The sequence below is a fragment of the Babylonia areolata genome, chromosome 29, assembly GCF_041734735.1.
Source record: "Babylonia areolata isolate BAREFJ2019XMU chromosome 29, ASM4173473v1, whole genome shotgun sequence".
NCBI lineage: Eukaryota > Metazoa > Mollusca > Gastropoda > Neogastropoda > Buccinidae > Babylonia > Babylonia areolata.
In genome coordinates, this window is record NC_134904.1 from 10,860,379 (window position 1) to 10,882,902 (window position 22,524).

The window sequence follows — 22,524 nt, forward strand, 5'->3', positions numbered from 1 at the left end:
CCCCAAAAAAAAACAAACACAAAACAAAACAACAAAACAAACAAAATCTTTCTTTTTCTCTTGCTCTCTCAAATACGCTTTAAAATCTTTCACACACACACACCACTTCTACTCCCTAAACTCTGTGCAGAGTCACTGGGGTGCCGCACACAACTGTTCAGCACACTGCTCCAGGTCTGTTGGTTGTGTGTGTTTCTCTGCAAATGGTTCTCCTGTCCATTCTGCAGTGTTGCCAGTCATTGGTTTTAACACACACACACACACACACTGACACACACACACACAAAGTTTATAATGAATGCTTCCTGTGATTGAAAACTATTCAGATCACAATTAGTTATCACTGATTTTTCTTTTGAATCTACAATCTACTGTCATAGCTTCACAACAATGAACAACTACATACTGGCAAAAACCAGCAATCAAAATCTGAATCAGGAAACATCATTTGCAGAATATTCATCACCACTCCAGTATCTGATACTGATCATGACTGCCATAATACTAATCCAAGAATTAACCGACATTGTATGTTTCATGACTTTTAGCTCATGTAACAAAAAAAAGTCCCTGCCTGTCTTACTGAATTACTACATACGGTCACACATCTTGCGGACCCAAATTCAGGGGTTGAGCCTGATATACAGGAGCACTTTGTGGACCAAAAATAACAGTTGATATTTTTACACTGAAACATAGCTGCTCATTAAAAGAAGAACAGCTGTTGCCACTGTGCATGTTGACTTTGGGCTGAACACCTGATGAGTGGATCAAGAAGACCACGACTAGCTGTGATCGACACAAAAAAAAACAATACCGCTGAAACACATTCCTTAGACCCACGACGCTCCTCTCACATCGGAATCAGTCTTTTTGTGTCGATGGTAACCCTGAGGATGATGGAATCGTCCCTGATGTAATTCCTGGTCTTCAGAATGTCGTGGGACACGAACTTGGGGTACCCGAACCCCAAGGACTCTGTGTCTTTCCTGGGCTTCTGGAAGTGCTTCCAGGTGGGGTCCGGCAAGAAGCTCTCCACCAAGTTGGCGCGCATGTCCTTGTCTCCGTTCTGGTCGTACAGGGTGAAGGACACAGGCAGATGGAACGGCCATTCCAGGATGTTGTCCCACTCCCCAGGCAACAGTTTGATGTACACAGACAAGTACTTCCCTTGTCCGCCACCATTCCCATTGAGGAAAACTGACACGGCCGCCTTGTATCCATAGCGGAAGGTGTAGAAAGGCTGACTGATCAGTTCTCTGCAGCCGTTTTTGTACACAGCTTCCACGTACTTAGCCTTGTAGGAGGTGATCCTCCAGACGAAGGTGCCATCGGTAATGTGGGTGATGAGGTGGAGGGCAGAGCACAGGCGCGTGATGTGTTGCTGCTGGCGACGGACCAGGTCCCAGGCCAGGTGCAGGTGAGTCTTCTGACACTCCTCCAGGTGTCGGTCCATGCTGTACCTGGGACACTTCCAGGACAACAAAAAAAAAAAAAAAAAAAAAATCGATTTGAGTGATGTATGTTAACTGTAGTCAGCCTGACAGCAACACCAGGTGTGACTCGTGTCACTGTGATCAGCCTGACATCATGCAGGTGAAAAGTCATGCATGCGAATGTAAGTAGATGTTCATTTGTTACAGTTGTGCTGCTGAGATCAGTTGTATCTACACTAAGACAGAAAAAAGATGTTAAACCCTGACGTGGTCTTTTGAGACTGAATATTGGAAGAATGAAACAAAGAGTAAGCACTGTTTTCTAGGGAATACAAGAAAAAACAAAACAAAGTAAATACATACACTATACATGGTTAACAGCAAAAAGAAAACATAAATAAATACATAAAAAAAAGTCACAGACCGTACAATATTCTCCAGGAAAACGGAACACCACACACATGGATGAGAGAGGGAATATACAAGTTAGTACAAAGAAGGAACCATTTTACTGTCAGACTACAACTCTTGATTCTTTCTCACTGAGTGTCAGTATTAATTTAACTCTTTGATTTCTGTCTTTGTGTGTTACCAGTCTTTCTGTGTGTGAGTGTGTGTGTGTGTGTATGTGTGTACTTGTGTGTGTATTCTGGGAGCTGGTGTGTGTGTGTGTGTGTGTGTGTGTGTGTGTGTGTGCGTGCGCGCATAATTGTTCTGAATAACTGTTGTACTCAAACAAGAAAGATTTATGTACAAAGAAAATAAATTTGTGAATTAGTTTTCTTGTTCAAACTAAATAAAAAAGATACTAGACTAAAAACAATCAAAACTTTACCAGACTGTGCCGGCCCTGTGACACAACAAAGAAAACACTCTTTTCTCAGTATCACAACAGTTTGTCGTAATTATCATCCACAAGAGAATCGCTCAGCGACTAACCTTGAACTTGCAGCCAGCGTCTTTAAAGGGGCAGATAATGATGGCCGAGGGACACAACAAAGAAAACACTCTTTTCTCAGTATCACAACTTATCATCCACAAGAGAATCGCTCAGCGACCAACCTTGAACTTGCAGCCAGCGTCTTTGAAGGGGCAGATAATGACGGCCAAGGGACACAACAAAGAAAACACTCTTTTCTCAGTATCACAACTTATCATCCACAAGAGAATCGCTCAGTGACCAACCTTGAACTTGCAGCCAGCGTCTTTGAAGGGGCAGATAATGACGGCCGAGGGACACAACAAAGAAAACACTCTTTTCTCAGTATCACAACTTATCATCCACAAGAGAATCGCTCAGCGACCAACCTTGAACTTGCAGCCAGCGTCTTTGAAGGGGCAGATAATGACGGCCGAGGGACACAACTCCTGGACGTGGAGGTCCACCTGTTCGCGGGGGATCTTGGCAGGGTCACACCTGTTTGGGCATGGCACAGGGAACCGTGGGCACTGGTACTGATGGGTCTGGACACACACACATGGCATGCTTACAGAGTTACTGCCCATGACTTTGGGTCTGGACCACTGATCTAAATTTTTTATTATTTATTTATTTTTTTGCTGCCCCATCATCTGCACCGTTTCAGTGGCATTACTCCCGCGCCGCTCATTTAGATTCCCCCATACACAGCCACACCCGGGTTCGTCCATCGCAGTTCCAGCGTCGGCAGTCCACAGGGAGCCATTGATGTTAGGTCGCCAGGAGGCCACACACCAGAGGAGACCCTGCACTGCTGCTGAGTCACTTCGGTGGTGTTCAGTGGTGCCTGTTCTGTTTTTTAGCGTACATAGGACACCACCTACTAAGCCCCCTACTAACGACAATAATGGCTTAGTCGCAGAGCCAGACTGAGTGAGCGTCCCTCCCCGGCAGAGTGGAGACCGCCACCACGTCCCTCAAACAACAGCCCCCCCATGAATCTGCCGACACTGACGACATTGATAGGACTCACCCCAAGCACGGAAGTGGAGGGGTATCGAAACTGAGGTCACCATGAGAGCAGGGCATGAAAGGCCACATATTTTGAGACTGTTTTGTTTATACTAATAATGATCTGTCTTCCTGACATGGGGGATGTGTAGTCTGTTTGACATGCAGATGTGTAGTCTGTCTTCCTGACATGGGGGATGTGTAGTATCTGTCTTCCTGACATGGGGGATGTGTAGTATCTGTCTTCCTGACATGGGGAATGTGTAGTCTGTCTTCCTGACATGGGGAATGTGTAGTATCTGTCTTCCTGACATGGGGAATGTGTGGTATCTGTCTTCCTGACATGGGGGATGTGTAGTCTCTTTGACATGCAGAATGTGTAGTCTGTCTTCCTGACATGGCGGATGTGTAGTATCTGTCTTCCTGACATGGGGGATGTGTAGTCTGTCTTCCTGACATTGGAGATGTGTAGTATGTCTTCCTGACATGCAGAATGTGTAGTATCTGTCTTCCTGACATGGGGGATGTGTAGTCTGTCTTCCTGACATTGGAGATGTGTAGTATGTCTTCCTGACATGGGGAATGTGTAGTCTGTCTTCCTGACATGGTGAATGTGTAGTCGGTCTTCCTGACATGGGGAATGTGTAGTCTGTCTTCCTCACATGGGGAATGTGTAGTCTGTCTTCCTCACATGGTGAATGTGTAGTCTGTCTTCCTCACATGGTGAATGTGTAGTCTGTCTTCCTGACATGGGGAATGTGTGGTATCTGTCTTCCTGGCATGGGGAATGTGTAGTCTGTCTTCCTGTCATGGGGAATATGTAGTCTGTCTTCCTGGCGTGGGGAATGTGTGGTCTGTCTTCCTGTCATGGGGAATATGTAGTATGTCTTCCTCACATGGTGAATGTGTAGTCTGTCTTCCTGACATGGGGAATGTGTAGTCTGTCTTCCTCACATGGTGAATGTGTAGTTTGTCTTCCTGACATGGTGAATGTGTAGTCTGTCTTCCTGTCATGGGGAATGTGTAGTCTGTCTTCCTCACATGGTGAATGTGTAGTCTGTCTTCCTGTCATGGGGAATGTGTAGTCTGTCTTCCTCACATGGTGAATGTGTAGTCTGTCTTCCTCACATGGGGAATGTGTAGTCTGTCTTCATAACATGGGGAATGCGTAGTCTGTCATCCTAACATGGTGAATGTGTAGTCTGTCTTCCTGTCATGGGGAATGTGTAGTCTGTCTTCCTAACATGGGGAATGCGTAGTCTGTCTTCCTCACATGGGGAATGTGTAGTCTGTCTTCCTCACATGGGGAATGCGTAGTCTGTCTTCCTAACATAGGGAATGTGTAGTCTGTCTTTCTAACATGAGTCTGGCTTCCCGAGAGTTGAGCAGTCTTTCACAGCGGTGAATGTGTGCACGTGCACAACGTCTACCTGCAGCGTTTCGTGAACGAAGTGCCGGCGGCAGTACTGGCAGACGACCGTCCGCTTGTGGCACTCGTTCTTCATGTGGTTGGCCAGGAAGCGTCGCTCCAGCTTGGCCCCGCACTTGTTCTCACACCACAGGACCTCCTTGGGGCAGTTGCCCGCGTGAGTCTGGTTCAATAGAACATACAGTTTATTTTCATTCGAGATACAAGAATACTATAGTATCCCCCCCCCACTCCCCCACCCCCGCCTCCGTCTCCCCCCCTACTCCCCCCAAAAAAATCCGAACATGCTCCCCCACATTCCAACAGGAACACCCACTCATTCATGGTAAGCATATGCCCAACGTAGCAAAGGTCGTACAACTTTCTTTCTTTTGTTTTAACGTCTTTTCACTGTATGTGATATTTGACGCGTAGTGAGAGAGAGAGAGAGAGAGAGTGTATGTGTGTGTGTCAGTGTGTGTCTGTGCGTGCGTGCGTGCGTAAGCGCACGAGCGTGTGTGTATGCTTGCGAGCGTACGTGTTTGTGTGTTTGTGTTTGTGTGCGTGTGTGTGTGTGTGTGTGTGTGCGCGCGTGTGTGTGCGTGCACGCCCGCGCGTGCGAATGAATATTTATGAATGGGTTTTTACAGTGAGACATAAGGGAAAACTATTTGTCTGTTATCTGCAAACTGAACTTTCGGTGATACCGATTTCAGGAAACAAGGGTAACCAGAAACAGATGATTTTTTTTTTCTAATGAGAGAAAAAAAAAAAGGGGGGGATCGAATTGGTTTATCCCAAATGCTCTGGATGAACAAAAGGTGCAACCAACAAAGTGTTGGGGGGAGAACTGCCATTAACATGTGCGGAATTTGCAAAAGAAACGAAAATAACATTAATTTTCTTCAAAAGCTTCATCAAACGACAGAGAAAAACAAAACAACAACAAAAAAACCACCACCATATAAACGAAAAAAGAAAGAAATCATCAACAAACAACAATATAAGGGAGTAGTGTGACAATCCAAACAAGTACACGCCTAGTCATGATGCTGCTGCTGAACACGTTTTGTCATGTTGCGAGTGTTTCGACTTGGCTGTTGGCTGAGACATTGTGACGATCGAGCCTGTGAATGCACAGTTTAATTTTCAAACTAATGAATAAAGATGTATTGTATGTATTGCTCTGCATTCCACTGCTTTTTGTTTGTTTGTTTGTTAGTTTGGGGTTTGTTTTTTTCTGCCCCATCATCTGCACCGTTTCAGCGGCATTACTCCCACGCCGCTCATTTAGATTCCCCCATGCACGGCCACACCCGGGTTCGTCCGTCACAGTTCCAGCGTCGGCAGTCCACAGGAAACTATCGATGTTAGGTCGCCAGGAGGCCACACACCAGAGGAGAACCTGCACTGCTGCCGGGTCACTTCGGTGATGTTAAGCGGTGCCTGTTCTGATTTAACGTACTTAGGACATCACCAACTAAGCCCCCTACTAACGACAATAATGGCTTAGTCGCGGAGCCAGACTGAGTGAGCGTCCCTCCCAGAGTGGAGACCGCCACCACGTCCCTCAAACAACAGCCCCCCATGAATCTGCTGACACTGAAGACATTGACAGGGCTCACCACAAACACAGAAGTGGAGGGGTGTCGAAACTGAGGTCACCATGAGAGCAGGGCATGAAAGGCCACATATTTTGAGACTGTTTTGTTTATACTAATGATGATGGAGGAGGAGGAGGAGGAGGAGGATGACGATGACGATGTCGCTATGGAGGTCCATTTTGTTTTGGGACTGCGTGACAAAGCTGTACTCTACGCTTCCTGTCATAATGATATCCCGGCGTTAACCAGACCCGACAAGATATAGACACTTGCAGTGTTGGTCAGGTAATTAGAGCAACACACCCAAAGACGCATCCTTGAAGTGGATGACACTCGACTGTGGTCCCAGTCTCCCCATTTAAGCCCACAGCACACTCAACTCTGGGTAGGAGCCGGCCACGGGCCGAAAAACCCACCTCCGCTCGGATTCGAACCCGTGTCCTCCCAGCCGTCAGTCCGCGACGCTAACCACTTCGCCACGGCGTATGGTGCATCATTGTATTGTATTGTACTGTATTGTCTTGATTAAAACTGTTGGAACAATTCAACCATACCACCCCCTTCCCTTCCTCCCTCTTTTCCACTGCTCAATTATTTAACCACACATCCTCCCATACCTGGTCCATGAAGTCTCCCTTGAACTCCAGCGAGCAGAAGTCGCAGACGACCCGTCGCTTGGGACACAGGTACTCCAGGTGGTCGTCCAGGTGCAGACGGAGCAGGTGAGCCGTGCAGGTGTTGGGGCAGACCACTGACCCATACACACAGCTCTCCAGGTGGCTCTGACCATCAATCCAAATTCAACTCAACTCAAAAACACTTTATTGATCAACCTGTGCAACAACAGACTCTGTGCATACACCAACATCAAAACTGATGAACATGCCCACCATAAAAACAACAACAAAACAGCAACATAAAAACAAGTCAAATAAAAACTCACAGTAGCTGACAATAGACTTAAACAAACAATAAGAACATCCAGCAAATAAATTGTACATATAAGTAAAGATGCACACACACACACACACACACACACACACACAGAGAGAGAGAGAGAGAGAGAGAGAGAGAGAGAGAGAGAGAGAGAGATGTATCAGTGCAATTCTTCATGGTTCTTTTGTACTGATTGATTGATATGGATGCATAGCGCATATCCTCGGTCATCTGCACAACAGGCTGCCTGCCAACCTGGGCAGTGCCGGCTGACTGTGGCCTTTAGGCGCTCGTCATTCGTTCGTGTGTCATTCAAGCAGGCTTCTCTCTCATGGAATAAAAATCTCTCTCTCCCCCCCCCCCCCTTCACACACACACACACACAATGCCTACCAATCCACCCATCAGTTATCACCAGTACCTGCAGGGTGTGCAGTCTGTCCACCCATCGGCACCCGTCCTTCGTGTGCGGGCAACGTACAAGGCTGTTCATGATCTCCCCCTGCACCTCTGTGTCCGGGTAGAGCTGTTGACAGTCAGTCACTGGGTCTGCTTCCTAGCAAAACTCTGTGTGTGTGTGTGTGTGTGTGTGTGTGTGTGTGTGTGTGTGTGTGTGTGTGTGTGTGTTGGTGTGTTAGTGTGTGTGTGTGTTAGTGTGTGTGTGTGTGTGTGTGCTGGTGTGTGTGTGTGTGTGTGTGTGCGTGTGTCCGCGCGCGAGTAAGAGTGCGTGTGTGTTTCTCAAGGTGTATGCGTGCGTGCTTGCATGCGTGCGCGCATGTGTGTGTATGTGTGTGTGTGTGTGTGTGTGTGTGTGCGCGCGCGCATGCGTGCGTGTGTGTGTGTTTGATTAAATGTGCGTGTGCGTGTATATATCTGTATGTCTGTCTGTCTGCTTGTCTGTATGTGTGTACATCTGTCCGTCATGCTTGAACAATCTTGAGACGTTCCTACTGAAAAAAAACACGATGGTTGAACTTCCTTTCAATTTGAACTTGAACTTGTGGTGCTTGAGGCCTTATCTAAGGCCTGACCTTGACTTCAACCCTTCTCCTAAGGCCGGTTCAATCAAACTTTTAATTCTTGTGATTATATTAGCCGTTTGTCACATTCAATATGACTGAGGGTTGAGGTGTGGCTCTGAAAGGAATGAAAGAACGTCATAAATGAGTGACGTATTGTTTTGTTAATGACTGCGCGTGGGAGAATGACGTAATCTTGACTTTTTTTTGTTTTGTTGTTGTTTTTTCTCCAAAATGACGTCTCGAGATTCTTTCGAGATGAAGTCGTGTTATTTTTATGATTGGGGCGAGGTTATCAAAGACATAGGCCAGTTTCCGCGCATTGACCAATGGCGGGAGTTGATCCAAAACTGTCGACAGCGGCAACATCCAGTAATGACTTAGGTTTCATAAATCATTAGTTCGGGTCAACTGTCCTTTGGCAGAGTCGGTCAGGAATTGTGACAGCAAACAGTGGTATTCGTAAGGAGTCTGTTTGAGGTGAGCAATTATCAATTATTGACGTTAATCGATGGTTCTCTCGGCAGGGGTACTGATCGATGCAGGCGGAGGCTTATGTCTTTGGTTAGTGCTCATTCGTTTTTTTGGTGTTTTTTTTTCAGGTTCAGGTTCAGGTTAGGGGCTGATGTTGATCATCGTAGCCTCACGGCTTTTTACGCCCCGTCTCATTTATGATTAGCACAAGGCCTCACGGCCTTCTTTGTGCTATGTCGTTATCGGTCTTGTCTCAGTCTAAGTAGAGCCAGTTACAATTATCTTGGACCATCAAAGTCAAACCAGATGTCTTTTAAAATTTTGTGATTATCGATAAGGTTCTTGAAGTTGTTGGTATTGGAAGCATACTTGATGTTAGTGGGGTTTTTTGTTTTTTGTTTTTTTTGTGCAGGCTTGACGCGTCGATCGGAACGATATGATCCCGAGAGCTAGCCGATGTTTCGTATTTATCGATAAAATATTTATAGATGACAGACGAGAGAATGCAGGCTACAGCAGATTCAGTGCAACTGTAAAGTGCGTGTATGCATGAGAGTGTACACATTCTTTTCAATGGTTGCCCCTATTGTCAGAAACCCCAACACCGCATCGATTCCCATAACGCCCAATGGGAGGGAAACTGCTAATCAATCGTCATCACCATCTCCGACAGATCTATCACCGAAATTAACCTAACAATCAAAATTTAATCATCATCATGCCTGAACCGGTATCAAACTTGTGCGTCGTCACGGAATTTTCTTACTAATTATCATTTTTAACACTTCGAACGAATATGTCATTATGTGCTTCGGTTCATGTGGCTTATGAAATTCTTCATTGTCAACTTTCGTCTCAGTCAGTGGAAAATTCTGTCTCAATGGAACTTGTCTGTGTTTTACTATAAACGTTGAACGAATACCAAGTTTGACACCTTGAACGAATATGTGCTTCGGTTCACGTCGTTTGTGAAATTCTCCATGTTCAAGTCTCGTCTTGGTCAGTGGGAAAAACTGTCTTTGTGGAAACGTGTCTATGTTTTACTATAGACGTTTACTTACTGTGCAGGTCTGTGACACATGAAAAAAGAGCAAGTTGACTGGAGGAACGCTGTGTACTGTGAAGAACTGTATGACCCAGCCTGCATGGTCGTGGGACTACAATCCAGTAGCTGAGATGTTAAATATGCTTGCTTATTCACACAGACTACACGCACACATACACGCATTAGTTATAACATTTTGTGAGTAGCCTGAGAGAATGTGTCGATACATATAGATACATGCATATATTTGTAATTGCATGCACCTCATTGTCATATGGTCATCCATCTTCATTTCACTGTCCCACCATCATTTTGCCAATAAACATTTGTTCTGAAAAAACAACATCATTCATCTGGCTCCGAGTGTCCGTTAGCCTGAAAGGGAACTAGGGGAAGTGTCTATCATACACGCATTCACCCCACACACACCCCTAGGTGTGACACCCTTAACCCCCCCCCCCCCCTCGCCCCCCCCCCACACACACACACACACACAAACCGGCTCCATTGATTAAAAAAAAAAATCTTGTGTTTATCAACAAAAGTGCATAACTAAAAGTTTACATGTGATCTTTTTTGTGTGTTGTAGTAAATGACGCAGTACATGGTTATGTCGTAGGACCTGTAATTAAAAAAAAAAATTCTAAAAGACGATAAAAAAAAACTCTTAGACTTATTCTGCTGAAGAAAGATTCGGAAGAGATCGTTGCAATATAACGTCGATCAGCGAAAAAAGGCCAACGATTGTTTATTTTTTCTTGTTGGAAGAGGCTTTCTGTGTAATTTATTTCATGCAGCCAAGACAATTTGGTTAAACTTAAGTAATATTGCAAAGATGAGCAACGTAATCTGATCCATCCTGAGATTTAATACCAGAAAAATACTATCATCATTTATGTTGTGTTTCATATAGTTTGTATTCTGTTTCTGATAGTTATGTTATTTTCATTGTTTATGTTTAATTTTGGTGTGAAGTTCTTTTGCTGTTTTCTAATATTCTCTTTGCCCAAAAGGGGTCAAAGGATTACATATTCTTGATTCTGTCTTGATTAGTGTCAAGGTCTCAGCCTAGACATCCCAGTAGCAGGATTCTCCTTTTTTTCTGATCCATTTCAACGTGGATTGCATAAGGATAAGGAAATGTGAAAAGGATGTGGAAACTCATAATATATTAGAAACCAACATTTGTTTCCCTTTTAACCTTCGTTCAAGGTCAGAATCATATAACAAAATAATGAATAAATAAAAAGACACGATAAGAAATTATGCGTTTTAAAAGTTCATTCAATTACAAAACCACGGGACTTTCTGGGAAGAAACAATTTCCTTTTTTGTCTTTTACACATTAAGATCAGTGTTGTTAACTAAATAACAACAGCAGTAGCAACAATAACAACAATGATAATAATAATACTCTACCTTGTCAGATTCCGATTTCTTCACGTGGAATTCGGACCGCGGATCTCAGTGTTCAAAACGGAGTGTGGCTGCCTAAAATGCGAGGCTAAAAACAAAGAACCCCGCCAGAGCTGGTGAACGTCCTGTTCAAAGCCTATGGCCGCTGAGGAAGAAGACAGATGTAATCATCTTCACTGAGACAGCTGTACAAATGTGTTAATCTCTTTCACACCCCTCAGTCGACATGGCGCCAGAAACAGGCTCTATAGTCATTTAATAATTAACAGGAGTTTACACTCTCTTTGGGGGTACAAGCGTGCGTGTATGTCTCCGCAAGCGCCGGAGGGGCATTTGCGGACTCCTGTTTTCGAGGGCTGGATGGGGAAAAAAAAACATTTATGTTGAATCTATTACGCTTTAGAAACTAAAAACTATTCATCCATTCGCCCACCTCTTTCTCTCACCTTGGCATAATCTAGTGGCTTGTCATCCTCGGGGCACTTAAAAACACCGCCACTGCAACACACAAAGTTGTCTTTCACTTTAGGACACTGTGCATGCCAAAGAAAGAAAACAGTACTTATACTTCGGAATCAAAAAACATTCCACAAGAGTGCCAAGACATACTGACAACAATAGTACATGTATGCGGCATTCTTTCCCCCCCAAAAAAACAAAAAAACATGTGATAATGAACAAAAATGAAACACCGGCAAAGAAACAGTCAAACAGACAGACAGACAGACATAATGATATGTAAATGCGAATACGAGTGGGATCAAATGTGCACGGGTATCTTATGCATGAGTTTGCACATGATTATGCGAGTGCATGAATGCGAGTACGTGTGTGTGTGTGTTGGGTGGGTGGGCAGGGGGGGGGGGAGATCTTGATTGACTGGCAATCTTTATTTCCAGGAATAACAGATTACACAAATGAGATTACGAGACACAGACAGACGAAGACAGACAGATAGTGACAGACAGAGAAAGAGACAGGACAGAGCAGGGAGGAGGAGAGAGTCCTCGGTGATAACGATGACTCGCCAGAAGCAACTAAGTGCCCAGGTCTGTCACTGTGTCAGTTCAAGTGTCATGTCCTCCGAACTAACCCCGCAATGCAGCAGATCACTCCACAGCGATGTCATAACATAGTCATCGTTCTGACGTTCTGTTTAGTCTCTGTGATGGTGGATATACGGTTTCATTATTGATGAAGACGTGTCACGCCTCTTTGTGTGTGTGTGTGTGTGTGTGTGTGTGTGTGTGTGTCCCTCCCTTTCAAGCTGTATGTTAATATTATTCTAAATCTAATTCTCTTTTTCTGTTCTCTCAAGATACTGTAATAGTAATACTACATCTGCAACCGGTACTACTACTACTACTGTTTCATACAGAACATCAGAACGACTTGATCTAGTTGTTGGTTTTGATAAATCGAATGCAGTTATTAGAAATAGTGGGCATTCATCTTTAGCAGAAAGGTGGTCATTTGGAAATGAAGAATTACAAATTGTTAACATGTGTAAATACCTCGGAATCTATCTTTCCACAAGACTTACGTTCTCTCATTCTCTTAAAAATCTCGCAGATCGAGCAAGGAAAGGAGTGTCAGCAATAATAAAAGTACTTTGGTCCATTGGAGAACATTCACCACGGGTATTTTTTAAGATGTTTGATTGTCAGTATCAGTAGCTCAAGGAGGCGTCACTGCGTTCGGTCAAATCCATATACGCTACACCACATCTGCCAAGCAGATGCCTGACCAGCAGCGTAACCCGACGCGCTTAGTCAGGCCTTGAGAAAAAAAAGAAACATACATAAAAATACTACTACTAATAATAATAATATCTAAAAGGCGCAAAATCTTGATTAAGACAATTCTAGGCGCGCGCGCGCACACACACACGTACACACACACACACACAACCCCCCCCCCAAAAAAAAAACAACAACAGACTATACTGATGTACGGGTCTGAAATATGGGGTTTAACTAGTTGATGATCAAGAACACACTGAAAGAATTCATTTATCAGCACTGAGACGTTTTTTTGGTGTGAGTCCAAAGTCACCTAGACACTTGATATATGGAGAAACAGGAAGATAGCCACCTTTTATCAATGCTTATATAAGGTGCGTTAAGTTCTGGCCTCGAATAATATGCATGAATGAATACAGGTATACAACAAACAATAAAAAGCTTATAATAAATTGTTATTATCTCTGCAAAGTCAAAATTATGTTACATGGGCGTGTCGTGTTCGTAATGTTTTATATATGTATGGATTTGGCTTCGTTTGGGAAGCACAAGGTGTGGGGAATGTTAAAATATTCTTTTAGAATTCAAACAGAGATTAATTGATTCTTCCGGTCAAGAATGGCATGCTGCACTCGAAGGTCACGATTTCTTTCAAATGCATGCAAACTTCAACCAAACTATAACTCCTAAAGCTTATATATACCAGCTCAGGAATGTTAACTTTCGAAATTGCCTTGCTACGTTCAGAACGGGTATGTCTCCAATTAAACATAGTTATTTACAGTACAAGCCAAATTTGAATCATGCTGATAGTTGCTGTCCTGTTTGTTCCAACATGATTGAAAATCTTTCTGTTTGTATGTCCAAAATATACGGAATTGAGACACGAATTAATACCGCTTAAATACTTCAGAACCCCATCATCATCCAGACTCCTATCTTAGCTTGTGAAAATTCTGAAACAATCTTGAAACTGTCAATGTATATCTATTAAGCACTAACTCTGAGGAAAAAATGCCTAAATGGTATGTAATTGAACACATTGTTGGATGCTACATTTTGATGTGACTCCTGTTGTTACGGGCCAGGGGCCTGACAATTAAAACATTTTTCGACTTTGACTCTCTTCTATCTACAAAGGTACTTGTTATACTGTGAAACTGAATTTTCAGTTTCTGCACACACAAAAAAGTTTGCCAGGGGCAACCCTTTTGTTGCCATGGGTTCTTTTACGCGCGCTGAGTGCGTTCTGCACACCGGACCTCGGTTTACTGTCCCATGAATGACAAAAGACTGTGGGTGGGTGGGTGGAGAGAAAGACGACGTCGTCAGCAATAAACTCAGTCCTTAATTAACGACTGTCGCAGTTGGATCGGCCGGGTGACCGACCACCCAGACACCGAGTGGACAGCCTCCACTTTTTTTTTTTTTCCTTTCTTCTTTTTATCTCGGCAGAAGCGATCACCGCACACCTGAGTGACCACATTACAGTAAAGGGCGATCCCAAGCCTGGGCGAAACAAGTGTCAACGAGTTCACCGTTGTGTGACCCTCTACTGGTGATGAGGAGGGGTGGGGTGGGGTGAGGAGGGGGGTGGAGGGTTAGTGGCACGGTCAGACTCCGGCATAAAATCACTCATGCATCGCCCCTCCCCCTCCACGCAAAAAAAAAAAAAAAAAAAAGAGAAAAAAAAAAGAGAAATGAAACGACCGAGACTGGGACGAGGGTGGACGGACAATGGACGTGGACTTTGCTGTGCGTGACTGGGGCGGCACGTGCGACCTTGCTGTGACATTGTTCTTTTTTTGTTCCTACTTTCTTTTTTCTTCCTCTCTTTGGTTTTTCTGTACGAGAAGAATACTAGTCACTGACCTCCCTAAATACGGCTATCATTGGTGCGGTACGGAGAGACACAGACGCTGAGCATTTCGATTAATCGCTTGCGACAAAGCGTGGGGTTGAGCGTTTTCACTGAGAGAGAGAAAAGAAAGAAAACAGAGAGAGGTGAGAGAGCTGGAGAGAGACACACACACAGAGAGAAAACAAGGTTTTTCGTGTAGGCATCCAATCCAGCGACCGCATGTGTCAATGCATATCATGGTTACAATTTGTTTGTGTCTGTGAAAGTGCGGAAACATAAAACGCACGGACGGAAGCACGCACGCACGCACGCACACACACACACACACACTTCATCGCATATGAAGAAAACTGTTCTGACTGCACCATACCCCAAACCACACACACTAAAATTATTTAATCAGTGTTCCCCAGTATGGCTGTCTGTCCTCCAGAATACTGTGACCCTTCCCACCCATTCACCTGAACACACAGCCGACAGTCATCCACTTCACGGATGCGTCTTTGGGAGTGTTGCTCCAATACTGCACGTGTGTGTGTGTGTGTGTGTGTGTGTGTGTGTGTGTGTGTGTGTGTGTGTGTGGTGTGTGTGGCGTGTATGTGTGTGTGTGTGTGGTGTGTGTGCGTGCGTGTGTTTTCATGTGAAGCGCCCGGAGCTCTTGGAGAGAAAAGGTGCAACACAAATGTACATTACTACTACTACTACTACTACTGTTATCATTATTATTATTATTACTATCATTATTGCCGTCGTTGTTGTTATATTACTACAATTACTACTGCTACTACTACTAGTATCATTATCATTATCATCAGTCTCCAGACCTGGCTGACGCCGGGATAATCGTACATCCTAATCAGTTAGTCCCAAATTCTGGGACACATTTTTTTATATATTAATAATACAAGTCAAGACCGTTTTATTCCAGTGGTCTTGGAGGGATGGAGGTTTATGGGGAATGCGTGTAAGTGTCACTGAATGTCAAACCAGTTCAGTCCTTATAGTTTGCAAAGTGCAACATCGCTGTGCACCACAGTACAGTATAATACAATTCAGTAAATCATAGCAAAATATAGTGCAGTGCAGTACAGAACAGTGTAGTGCAATAAAGTATAACAAATACAGCGCAGTACAGTACAGTACAGTACAGTACAGTACAGTACAGTACAGTACAGAGCAATAAAGTATAACAAATACAGTGCAGTACAGTACAGTGCAATAAAGTATAACAAATACAGTGCAGTGCAATATAGTACAGTGTATTACAGTACAGGGCAGTGCAAAAATGTATAACAAATACAGTGCAGTACAGTACAGTACAGTACAGTACAGTGCAGTGCAGTGCAAAAATGTATAACAAATACAGTGCAGTACAGAACAGTGCAGTGCAATACAGTATAACAAATACAGTGCAGTACAATACAGTACAGTGTATTACAGTACAGGGCAGTGCAAAAATGTATAACAAATACAGTGCAGTACAGTACAGAACAGTGCAGTGCAACAGAGTATAACAAATACAGCGCAGTACAGTACATTACAGTACAGTACAGTACAGTGCAGTGCAATAAAGTATAACAAATACAGTGCAGTACAGTACAGTACAGTACAGTACAGTACAGAACAGTGAAGTGCAATAAAGTATAACAAATACAGTGCAGTACAGTACAGTGCAGTACAGTACAGTACAGTGCAATAAAGTATAACAAATACAGTGCAGTACAGTACAGTACAGTACAGTACAGTGCAATAAAGTATAACAAATACAGTACAGTACAGTACAGTACAGTACAGAGCAATAAAGTATAACAAATACAGCGCAGTACAGTACAGTGCAGTGCAATAAAGTATAACAAATACAGTGCAGTACAGTACAGTGCAGTGCAATAAAGTATAACAAATACAGTGCAGTGCAGTACAGTACAGTACAGTACAGTACAGAACAGTGAAGTGCAATAAAGTATAACAAATACAGCGCAGTACAGTACAGTGAAGTGCAATAAAGTATAACAAATACAGCGCAGTACAGTACAGTGCAGTACTGCACAGTACAATAAAGTATAACAAATACAGTGCAGTGCAGTACAGTGCAATAAAGTATAACAAATATGGTGCAGTACAGTACAGTGCAATAAAGTATAACAAATACAGTGCAGTACAGTACAGTGCAATAAAGTATAACAAATACAGTGCAGTGCAATATAGTACAGTGTATTACAGTACAGGGCAGTGCAAAAAAAAAGTATAACAAATAGAGCGCAGTACAGTACAGTGCAGTGCAATAAAGTATAACAAATACAGTGCAGTACAGTACAGTACAGTGTATTACAGTACAGGGCAGTGCAAAAATGTATAACAAATACAGCGCAGTACAGTACATTACAGTACAGTACAGTACAGTGCAGTGCAATAAAGTATAACAAATACAGTGCAGTACAGTATCGCACAACACAACACAGCACAGAACACACAGCATGGAACATACAGCAACAGAGCACACCACAGAACATACAGCAACACATCACAGCACTGCACCGATCACAAAGCACTACGCCACAGCATAACACAGCACAGGAACAGAATGCATACACAACAGAAATCAAAAATGGTGTGAATCTCCTGTGGTTCACGTCTTTCAGAGAAGACAATGACAGAACGAGGGCCATGTTACACCATCCCATTCCGTTCTCAAACACTGTCACAGTCTGTGACACCTGACGGGTGAGGTCGAGACCCGGGTGGCTGTAAAACGACCACGAAGGCAGCAATAACAGTGTCTGCATGTCACTCAGATCAGCCAAAGAAACAGATCCCTCCCACATCATATTACGTTTCCATAACGAACCGTGTGGATAGACAGACGCAGCGTTTGCGAAATAAACTGTAACGCGTCTGGTTAACTCTCTCCATACGAACGGCGAAAGAGACGACGTTAACAGCGTTTCACCCCAATTACCATCATCAAAATATTGCAAGCGGAAGGCTCTTATACTGAAGAGGTGAATGTTGACAAAGAATACCACAATTCTGACGACGGAAGCTAAAGGTTGGGTCATTCAGACACCCACTGGACATCCGAGGGGTCTGTGTAGAGGAAAAAAGAGGACTGGCCGTACTGAGTGAGTTAACACATCCTCTGCTTGTGTTCCCTTTCTGGTGTGCGCGCAGACTGAGAGAAAGACAAGACAGATGCCAGTGCACGTGCGTATATAGACATACGGACAAACAGTGGGAGTCCCAATAATCAGAATGGAAAACAAACAGTGGGAGTCCCAATAATCAGAATGGAAGACAAACAGTGCATGGGAGTCCCAATAATCAGAAATGAAGACAAACAATGGGAGTCCCAATAATCAGAACTGAAGACAAACAGTGGGAGTCCCAATAATCAGAATTGAAGACAGTGGGGGTCTCCGTCATCAGAGAATGTAGAGGGTGGGTGCAACAGCCCAATGGGTCCGAGTTCGATCCCGTTTCGGTGCCTGGGGCAGATTAAAGGAGGAAACTGAATTTTGTATCTTCCATGTCATCATGAAATTAGTGCTAGTGGCCATACTCCCCTTCATGTGTATACACAAGCAGAACATAAAACACCCATGTTAAATATCCCATAACCAATGTGAGCGTTCGGTGGGTTGGAAACTCGAATACACTCATCAAACACATCCCCGAAAACGGAAAATAGCTGCCTCAGTGGCGGGGTAAAACTAGTCAGACACGTAACAGAACTTAAAGACAGTGGCGGTCTCAATCATCAGAATGTGCAGAAGGCGGGTATAACAGTCGAATGGCAAGAGCGTTGGACTTTCTGTCCAAGGGTCTGGGATCGATTCCGTTTCGGCGCCTGGGGGGTGAAGGGGGGAGGAGGTGGGGGTGTGGGGGGGAGGAAGGGGGGTTAAAGGGGGGAACAGAATTTTGCATCTTCCATGTCATCATAAATGCTTTTGACCTTAGTCCCCTTCATGTGTATGTTATACACAAGTAGAACATAAAACACCCATGTTAAATATCCCATAACCAATGTGATCGTCATGTTGGTTGGAAACACAAAACACGCGTCGCGCACACCTCTGAAATCGGAGAATGCCTCAGAGGCGGAGTAAAACCGCCCACTGGTAGATATGATTCGACATGAGGGAGGAGGAGGAATTTTTGTTTAATGTCCCGTCACACATATCGGTGATTGAAGACTTTTTTTTAGGGGGTGGGGTGGGGGGAGTATTAATGTACATATTTGAATATTATCGTTTAGAAGAGGAGGGGGGAAGGGGGGGTCAATAGTGAGTTGGCGGAAATCAGGTATATGGATGGGTGGAGGGGATTTGAAACAAACATCCTAATACAATTACAGAAAAGTATTTAATGAACTTCGTAAAAGAGAAGTCGTTAATCTAACAATCGAAACAACATAATGAATGCAAAAGTCAAAAACATCAACGTTCTCAGTCACTGGTGATGACATACTTTCGTCCAGGTAAGGCTTCAACAGTTCACAGTCAGAATTATAGGGTTATTTGTCACAGTACTGAAGCATATGCAGTTGTCTTTAGATCAATCCGTAATGAATTAGATTCAACATGAGTCGCTGTCCACAAATGCAGAGCAGAAAAAAAGATATTTTTTCAACTGATCAATACTCAGAACTAGAACGTGATTAAAAACACTCCACTCAAGAAGCCATATACAAGTCATGGTGGCCGATACAGCTTTATGGACATTAGCAACTGAAATGGCTGTAGATGAAAACACGTTTGTTAACCATCTCGTTTCTCGGCTATTTTTTTTTTTTTTTAGGCTTTCTTCTTCTTTTTTTTTTCTTTTTTTAACAGGTGCCTGCCGTGCCTTTTTGTTCGATCTCCCCATCTCTGTCATTCTGTTTGTCTGCCCATCTACCTGTCTGAACAACAGAATGATGATTACATCATACCAAAGACAGATCCTCCCCCCTCCCACATCCCCCCACTAGCATTCTGTCTGCCACCTGTCCACCTCTCTCTCTACCTGTCTATTCAGGCTACCTGAGCTTCGCTGATCGATGGAAGCGTGTGAGAAACTGATGGCAAATCGCGAGGTATACCTGCCTTTAAATTACTGTTCAACAGCCTGCTGTGTATTATGATATTCCTTTGTTAGATCATAGTATGGTATGCATGTTGATGACTTTTCATTGTATGTCTGTCTGTCTGTGTCTGTTTCTCTTAATAGCATTTATCCTTGCTCTCTCTCTCTCTCTCTCTCTCTCTCTCTCTCTCTCTCCTCTCTGTGCTCTGTACGACTGTGTTCTTAAAACGCTACACAAATATCCGTTAGCTAATAACAATCCTTCCAGACAGACCGCAAGAAAGGCACAGCCTGTTAACAAACACTTATGGCTCATTACAATTCTGACACAAACCTATACACGAGGCAAACACCGTCGATCAATGATCCAGAATACAAAGATGCCGCACTGGATACCGCTATCAGTTCTAAAAACACTTGCACGCCAGCGGAAGAAAGGCAGCCTGTTCATGTTCCGTTCCAACGAGAAATGTCAGTCACACAGATTGACATTCATTTGGGCATCGCCGTAATGGCAGATATCGATAAATTCTCTTCCTGCTGTCACGACGAACCCTCCACATATTGCCTGGCAATAGGGTATCCATGTTTCACGATGGGTGAGCGCAGTCTGTCTGTCTGTCTGTCTGTTGGTCTGTCTCTCTCTCAGTGTGTGTGTGTGTGTGTGTGTGTGTGTGTGTGTGTGTGTGTGTGTGTGTGTGTGCGCGCGCGCGCGCGCGTGCGTGTGTGTGTGTGTGTGTTGGAGAGAAAGAGACATAGACATATATATATACACACACACATACACACACACTCTCTCTCTCCCTCGTTTGTGCGCGCGCATACTCACACCTACCTCCTCACCTCCCTACCTCCCCTCCCCCCCCACACACACTGCCATATGACCACCCACATGACAAGTTTAGACCTGTAACGGGTTGCATAAATTTGATATATATTTTTCTGCCCGAAAGGGGCAGCTTTTGGGGAAATAAACTACCCATATTTATGATGAACTTCCAATTCAGCCAGGAGAGACAAAGAAAGAGAGAAAAGAAGGGAGACAGAGAGAGTGGGTGTCTGTGTAAAGAAGCAAGGAGAGAGACAGAGAGAGAGAGAGAGAGAGAGAGAGCATGCAAATGTTAAACAAAATCCTCATTGCAGCCTTTATATCCACTGCAAACAGAAGCAGCAGACAAAGTAGAAAAGTGTGTTCCCAACGCCACGATATTCATCCAGTCATAAAACCTTCCCCGCATCAAGTGCTCTCGACATTTACGCCCGATAAATCTTATAACAACACCCCGATTAACAACAGAGGCCCTCGGAAGGGTGGGACAGGGTTTAGAGATGGGGTGGTGAATCAATCAGTTATGATTACGGGTAGTTTCACTGATTGATTAATCGATATTCCATTTCTTTTTATATTTTCCGACACACACGCGCCATCGTCCTCTCCGCCACAGACCCTCCTCCTCTCGTGAACACACACACACACACACACACGCTAGCGCACACACACACACACACACACGTTAGCGCGCACACACCCACACACTCACACGCGCACACACACACACACAAATACGCACACAAACACTTACGCACGCAGACAAACGCACGCAAACACGTTCGCACGCACACACACACACACACACACACACACATGAGAGGGGGTTACACAACCGCCCCCATCAAATCCCCACCACCACCTCCCCCCCGGGCCCCCCAAAAAGTAAAAAAGCCCATAATCATGATAACAAAATAAACAAAAAACGCCCAGCAATCTTATCACAGAAACCTCACAAACAATGAAAATTTCGGCTCTTGCAGTGAGGAAGGGAATTCATAGATTGGTTATTCAAAGTACCCGAAAAAAAAAAAGTGCGTAGGACAATCTTCTCCAAACTCGCCAGTACTTTCTTTCAATTACCTTCAATCTTCTCAATAACTGCTCTCTGCATGTTGCCCGGGAAACTCCCCAGAGACATCCTGGCCACATCGACTAACAATAAAGATTTAGGCTCTTGCAGAGAGGGAGGGGGGTGCGGGGGGTTGTACAACAGACCGGTTATTCGGAGGACCAGAAAAAGTACGTTCCCATTAGAACGATCTTCTCCAAACTCAATAACCTTCTTTCCATTACCCTCAATCTTCTCAGTTATTACTCTCTACCTTTTGCCTGTGAAATCCTCAGTGAGGGGCGCAACAGCTGGGTGGTCAAAGCGTTGGACTTTCAATCTAAGTGTCCCGGGTTCGAATCTCGGTAACGGCGCCTAACGGATAAAGGGTGGATATTTTTTTCCCGATTTCCCAGGTGAACATAATCACGTGCAGACCTGCTAGTGCCTGAACCCCCTTCGTTTGTATACGCATGCAGGAGATCAAATACGCACGTTCAAGATCCTGTAATCCGTGTCAGCGTTCGTTGGTTATGGAAACAAGAACATACCCACCATGCACACACCCAAAAATGGAGTATGGCTGCCTACATGACGAGGTAAATAAACAAAATGGGCATGCACGTAAACTGTTACATATCTGTATGAATATATGTGTGCGTGACTGATTGAATGACACAGGAAACGAATGATGAGCGCCCAATGGCAGCTG

At 44.1% G+C, this 22,524-nt stretch overlaps 1 protein-coding gene across 1 annotated transcript in view; it reads right to left on the reverse strand.

Annotated features, from left to right (window-relative positions):
* Nucleotides 1-68: 68 nt before the first annotated feature.
* The window catches only part of LOC143274587 (TNF receptor-associated factor 4-like), a 38,616-nt gene continuing 16,160 nt past the window's right edge, over nucleotides 69-22,524 (reverse strand). The window contains exons 2-7 of the mRNA XM_076578444.1: nucleotides 11,715-11,766; nucleotides 7,736-7,840; nucleotides 6,996-7,160; nucleotides 4,797-4,958; nucleotides 2,745-2,900; nucleotides 69-1,471 (exon numbers count right to left, since the gene is read on the reverse strand). Of these exons, the coding sequence (XP_076434559.1) occupies nucleotides 854-1,471; nucleotides 2,745-2,900; nucleotides 4,797-4,958; nucleotides 6,996-7,160; nucleotides 7,736-7,840; nucleotides 11,715-11,766 (1,258 nt within the window). The 3' untranslated portion in view covers nucleotides 69-853. The remainder of the gene's footprint in view (nucleotides 1,472-2,744; nucleotides 2,901-4,796; nucleotides 4,959-6,995; nucleotides 7,161-7,735; nucleotides 7,841-11,714; nucleotides 11,767-22,524) is intronic.